At 30.3% G+C, this 7,049-nt stretch overlaps 1 protein-coding gene across 1 annotated transcript; it reads left to right on the top strand.

Moving 5' to 3' along the window:
• The first annotated feature begins 1,238 nt into the window (after positions 1-1,238).
• On the top strand, positions 1,239-6,172 carry LOC108461254 (uncharacterized). Its single transcript, XM_017761037.2, has 5 exons — positions 1,239-1,508; positions 1,619-1,668; positions 2,009-2,114; positions 2,208-2,266; positions 6,013-6,172. Exons 1-5 carry the CDS (start codon positions 1,407-1,409, stop codon positions 6,062-6,064), a joined length of 369 nt encoding a protein of 122 aa, XP_017616526.1. The 5' UTR covers positions 1,239-1,406; the 3' UTR covers positions 6,065-6,172.
• The last annotated feature ends 877 nt before the right edge of the window (positions 6,173-7,049 follow it).

Genomic DNA, 7,049 nt, shown 5'->3' with positions numbered 1-7,049 from the left:
CATGACTAAAACTTAATCTTGGAAATTGTAACCCAAGTTGGTACTTTTTATTATACATGAGTAAGACTATTAGATTTTAGGAACTTTATTTTTATTATTTTGTTGTACAATAAACCAAGACAAATTGTTGTCCAATTTCATTTGAACTTAGGACAACCATTTATTTGTGCTCATTTTGTATATATTTTGTATAATTTTTATTTTTATAATTTCAAAAATAACAGTATATTTTTTTAAAAATAAAATATATTTTATAAAATTTTAGGTTTTCATTTTTATATTTTTAGATTTTTAATTAAATTTTAGGATTTATTTATTTTTATTTCAAGTGCACAATGAATATGAACAAATGATTTTCTTGATATAAATGAAGTGGGAGAACATTTTGTCCATGTTCAGTTAGAACATGTATTTTTCTAGTAATTTTATATACATTTTATAATTTAAAAGTTAATAATAAAAATGTTTTAAAATAAATTTTAGAGTTAAAAGAAATTTATTTTTATTACTTAATTAGTAAATCATTTTTAAATAAATTTTATTTTTATTCCAGATTTTAGAAACTAATATTAAACAATTTAAAAATATTTTTACTTTATATTGATAAATTTAAAATAAATTCTATATTTTAAAATGATTATAAATAATTTAAGTAATAAAAATAGAATTTATTTTAAGATATTGATTTGTTTTAAAAATAATTTTATATTATAAATAATTTTGATATTATAAATACACATTTAAAATGAACCTAAATAAAAGATTGTCCAAATTTATTTGTATTGAGACAATCATTTATCCAAATTTATTATACACTTGAAATAAAAATAAAATCATAAAATTTTAAAAAAATTCTAAATATAAAAAGTAAAAACAAAACTTATAAAATACAAAGTTTATTTTTAAAATATATATTGTTATTTTTATATTATAAAAATAAAATTACTAAAAAATACATTCAAAATATCCTAGATAAATAATTATACAATCATTTATCTAGGTTCAAATAAATCTGGTCAAATCCATTATATGCATAATTCTAATTTTTTAAATTTTAAATTTATTTTATTAATGTTTGTAACACATCTTAATATTTTATTCATTATGCATTCAAAATCTGTAATGAAAAGATACTAATTTATATTTTTAATACGATTAATATAAAAATAATGATGATAATAAAATTAAATATTGTAACTCAAGAAAAGAAAATTTCAACACACCCCAATGAAAATAAATACCTGCTTTAAGTCTTCTAACCCCACCCGATTCGGTGTCGTGGATGGGCACAAACGATATTAAAGTGCCCTCCTTCCGAAGTCAGTTCGAGTAACGGTGAGACGGTTCACAAAAGGAATCACCTTCCAAGTTCCTCTGCTTGTGTAACTACAGAGAAACAAAAATCAATGTCCAAAACTAATTTGTGTTACCTTGTTTTATTGTTAATTCTATTGCCTTCTTCATATTTCCTTCCGTTAGTCCTTGCCAAATCTCGAAATCCGATCACAGTACATGCCGACTTTTTCTATCTTTATAAATTTATTTTTTCAGTTTTTTATTTCGAAACTCTTTTATTGTATTTGTTTTTCTAATGGGTTGTTTTAACGGTATTTCACAGGATTCTGAGATTAAGAAAAAGAAGAGTGAATGTTATGCTGATATCGACAGGTGGGTATTTCCCATTTCTCCTTTTAATTTTGGGTTTCTTTAATTTTCTTTTATATTCACTGTTTGTCTTCGATTAGGGTTTCTTTTTTCTTATTTGAATTGTAACAAATCTGGGTTCTTAATATTTGATTGAATCTTGGGTACTTCAGTGGAATTTATTTCAGTTTTTATACCATTTTCTCAATTCAACTTTCATTTTTCCTCTAACATTTTTATTTTTGGTGAAAAAGATTATTGGATAAGGAAACTTTGGGTTTTGATGCTTAACACAATGTATTAATTTCAAGATTTCTTTTCTTGGTGTAATATTATATTTTATTCTTTTTTATGGTGAAATCAGTGGACTGTGGGGTGGGCACTGCAAGTCTTCATCAATAGCAAAGGAGAATTGTGCCTTAAAGTGCCTTTCTCCTGCTTGTTACGAGCTTATATATGAAAGTGATCCGGTATGTAAAATCCCTCGTTGTTGTGGTGGTCTACTGCATCTGTTTATATCATCTGGTTTAATGGTTTCTTCTTTTCGGATTTTTATATTGTAGCTCGAAGAAGGAGAGAAAGATTATATAAGGAGCCAAGAATTCAAGTACTGTATGTATAAGTAAGTTTCATAGGTTTTCTGGATTCATCATGTCTTTTCCGTTTGATGTTGTGCAATAATCATGCTTTTATTCAACATATCTTAAACTGTGAGGGATGGACTTTGGAGCATAAATGCATGATGCATCACATCTTTCCGATTACTCTTACCCCCTCATTTGGACTTTATCGTTTTTTGGAGCAGCATTTGAGGCTAGGTCTATAACAATTATATCTCTTTATCTGTCTTAATCTCGTGGAGAATGAATGTATTATGCACCACAGGTTGTTCGATATTTTACTCTAACCCCTCATTTTAACATTTATCTTTTCTGTGGAACAGTATTTGAGGTGTGGTCTATAACAATAATAGCTCTTATCAATCTTTAATCCCTTGGAATTGATATTATGGTAAGAGTGTTTGAACAAGGTTGATGTTATGTTCCGGGGTTTGGGATTTATAGTTCAGTTCATCAAAGGGAGATAGGACACGTTAGAGAGAGACATGGATCTCCTTAGGGTTTGTGATAGAAATTCTGCTTAGGTTTTGTTATGCCATAGATCCCTTTAAATAAGGACTAGTCTTTATTACATAAAAAGGAAACCTATTCTAGAAAGGAAAGAAATCAAATGAAATAAAAGCCCAACAAAACCTAAGAAAAGAAATACAGTCGCAAGCTAAGCCTTAACTAGAAAATCAAAATTAATGGTGTTTTCTAACGTAAGTTCTGCCCATAACGTTACTCCCATCCTGGAGAAAGATATTGTCCTTAGGCTCGAAGTCAAGATAAACTTAGTGAGAGGTCTATTCCATAGATGTCTTGAACCTTTACAAACTTATTCTCATCTATTCACTTCGTTAGATTAATCTCTACAAACTTCTCACCAGCATTCAAATTTTTCAAAAATAACGTAGCAAGTTTAGACCCATTAAGCTTTAACAATATTGAGTTGGAGTTTTTTTTTTTTTTTTTAATAGGATTGAAAGAAAAGGAATGGGTTGTTGGATATTAATTTAGGTGGAGTTAATGAATAAGACAAGCAAGTGAAGTCGTTTGTGATTGCAATGGTTTTTGTCGAGATAGGTTTAGGAGGGTATGATGCATAGGATAAGAAAGAGAGATTAGTAGAGGTCACCATGGTTTGGTTTTGTTCATCTACCATAGAGTAACTAACCTTTTTATCTGCAATCAGTTTATCTATTCCTTCATGCATTTGATCGAACACTTTTGTTTTGGTTTCAGCCATAATTTCGTCAACATGCTGCAACTACAATCTAGCATCTATTCTGTCTTTGTTCGAATGTGCCCAAGTTCCTTGCATATTTCTGCTCGCCAATTTGCTGACCATTGTTTTGCCATTGCCGAGGATCATAGGCTCTTGATTCCAAATTGTTACATTCATGGGTTTGGAATTGATAGTTCAGCTCATCAATGGGGGACTGAAACCTTAGTACTTGTTAGACAGAGACCCAGATTTCTTTAGGGTTTTTGGTAGAAAATCTACTTAGTTTTTATTATTTGATACACCCTTTTAAATAAGGACCAGTCTTTATTGCATAAATAGGAAACCTATTCTAGAAAGAAGATAAATAAACTGAAATAGAAGTGCACCAAAACCGAAGGAAAGAAATAAAAAAAAGGCTACCTAAGCCTTAATTAGTGAATCAAAATTAATACCCCAAACCTGATGATTTCTGTTCTAGCAAATAGAATCAACGATTGTGTGTGCCTACCATATGAATGTAAGCCTCGTGGAGTATATAAAAGGAGGTGTGAATACTGATATTTTCATGGATTTGTATGATTCTGAAGGAAAATTAGGGTAATTGAGATATGACTGCAGGGCTAGGGTATGGCAGATCTACCTACCGAAGTGTAGATGAATTAGTTTGGGGTATGTGCTCATCATCACATGATCTTTATGAAAGTGATATCAGTTTTTAAGGAGGTTAAAAATATGGTTAAGAGTGGTTGTTTTATAGGGCTCATTGGTTTCCACCTATTTAACTAAATGCAATTAGGTAATTGAACTTGGTTCATTCGGCTTAATTCTTATAGGTTGTGTGATCAGTATTTTTGGGGCTTTTAGGATGTGACATAGGATCCTTGGACCTTTTGTTTATGAATATAATAAATTGAAGTCCCTTCACTCGGAAGATGCATTTTGTTGGAATGAACTAATCGCTGCAACGTGGACATTTTACATGCAGCTGAGTCTCTTTATCAGATTTAAGGTTGTTGTAGACAAACTGTTGCTTGATTCAAATCCTCTTATTTCACCCTTTTTTTTTTCCAATTTGTGCAATTTGTCTTGTATAAAAAATATTGTGATGACAATGCTCTGGTCCTCCCCCCTTCTCTGTCAAGAGTCATAGAGGCTGTTCCTTTTTCATAATAGAAGTATTTTTGTGATGCAGACTGTATACACAAGCAAACCACCACTAGTGTCTAGTTCATAGGTTAGTGTCTTTTAGTTTGGGCTGTAATTGCTACTCAGCACACTTTCTTTGGTAAGTGACTTCTGAATCCTTGGGCTAAATGATGTTAAGCATTGAATCTATTGCAAATTTACTGATTTGCAGTCTCTTGGCAGAACATCATCAAACATTTTTTGGCTGCTATATAACTAGCCTCATTAAAGCATTCAGTTTCTACTGTCATAAAAAACCTTAACAGAGCATTTGCATTACCTCCATTTTTTACTCCTGAGATGAAAATAAAAGGAATAAATTAGAGATACCTTTTCAGTCTTTTTTCCTCTCACTTCCTCAAGAGGTGCTACCATTCCGTTAATATCAATGAGGTGAAAGGAAACCTGAGAGTGCTCTTCATTGTCATTTTTTGACAACTTTTTTGTACATGTCCCTGATGTGCTTGAGACTGCACCACATCAGTACTTATAGTGACAGCCATTTTTATTTTTGGCTTATCTTGATCAACATTTCTAAGGAATGTTTCTCTCTGAATTGTGGCTAAGGCACCTAGCATACAGTTTTTAGTTTTCCATGTCTGTTTCTGCTGTTGATTTTGGGTTTTTTGATGAGCTTCGGTAATTTTTATCTAGTGAGAAAGGGAGTGTAATAATGTTACACACAGGATGATTCGACCTTTTAGAAGGAGCATATTAAGTTAGGATGTTTGACAATGAATCTTGGGGCTTGGAGACAGGATAGTAAGTAAATCCCTTCAACAGTTGTATCAATTGATATAATTTCTCAGATGTGTTACTAGTTCATAGATGAGAAGAGTTTATATTGTAAGGGCAAGTAAAACGAATTTGCTTTCATCATAGCTTATAAATGATTGATGACTCAAAGTCTTAATATTCATTTAGATAATTTACATATTTTATTGGCGAGTTTTCTCACTATAATCTTGTTAAAACCTTATAATTCATTAGCCTACAGAAGGAAACTACATGCCATCTGATTTGAAACTGTCTAAACCCCTAGATAGATGTTCCCCCAACATTCCCCCACAATATCAAATACGGTATCTAGAATGAAAGAGAAAACAAAACTGGGTTATTGACAGGATAGTTTCTTCCCTGTGCCCTATATTGGGTCTAATTATATTGCTGCTTTCAAGGTGGCACCATTTCTGAGGAGCTTATTTTCCTTTTGAGATGCTGCTCTAGCTTATCTTGTTGATATCATGGTATGCCTTTGACCAAAGGAGGGGTTTCTAATATAATTTCATCATAACATTCTGGAAGGTCCCCAAGCTGAGTAATATGTTTATATTTATTTGTTTGTTTATTTTGCAGGTTATCATTAGGAGAAAGCCTTGAGGGTGTTAGGGGTTCCTTTGATCATTAAAACCATGTAAGCTGAGAGCATTGAGTATGAGTTGGGAAACTGATGCTGTATGGAACAATTGTATCTTTACATTATTACGGACAATAAGATAAAATGTTTCGAGAAAAATCAGTGAGATGTTTGGGTTATTGATAAATCACTAGTTCCTCTTTCTTTGATATTTGGTAGTAACAAGGTTTCATTTTCACTCCACGTTTTTGTTTTCTTTTTTAAAAAAGTAGTGTGTTTGAGCGAGGCAGGCACTAGGTTGTTTTCTTTCTTCACCTTTTGTGAGGACCCAATAGCAATTAGATGGCTGTGAGTGCTCTCGGCTGATGGCATTGACTTGTATATATCAACGCATGATATAACACAACTGTTTTTATGCAACACACAATTCATGTATTTGATTACCAAAACGGTAGTTGGGGAATTCTATTTATTTTTGCTTATAAATATACAAAGCATCAACCAAAATCGACACTCAATTTTGCACATCAGATTCTAAATAAATGTTGGGTTATTAAGTGTAGGTAGGGGTTATATCGGTTTGGTTCGGTCAAGTTTTTTTAGAGTTTTTGAGCCATTCGAGCCATTAGTAATTCGGTTTGGTTTAGTTTTGTTTTTTTTTTAATATATATATATATTAATTTTTTGTTTTGATTTTTAGACTTAATTTGATAAATATGAGTTTTGTTTATAGCTTTTGAATATTATTTAATAAAATTTTAAAGTGTTTTCATAAATATTTTTAATAAAAATAATTTTAAGAGCTTTTAAACTATTTTCACTATTTTAATATAATATATTTATTTTATATCATAACAAATTAAAATTAATTATATATTAGATAAAAAATAGAATTGATTCAATTTTAAATAATTGTAGTTTAAAACTAAAATCATGTAATCAAAATAGTTAATTTTCATTGATTTGTTATTTTTAAAACAAAGTTTAACCTAACTATATTTTTCTTTAGAAATAAATTTTTTTAGTAAAATTCTAT

The sequence above is a fragment of the Gossypium arboreum genome, chromosome 13, assembly GCF_025698485.1.
Source record: "Gossypium arboreum isolate Shixiya-1 chromosome 13, ASM2569848v2, whole genome shotgun sequence".
Classification (NCBI taxonomy): domain Eukaryota; kingdom Viridiplantae; phylum Streptophyta; class Magnoliopsida; order Malvales; family Malvaceae; genus Gossypium; species Gossypium arboreum.
The sequence above is the reverse complement of the archived record's forward strand: the minus strand, read 5'-3'. Positions and strand labels throughout refer to the sequence as shown.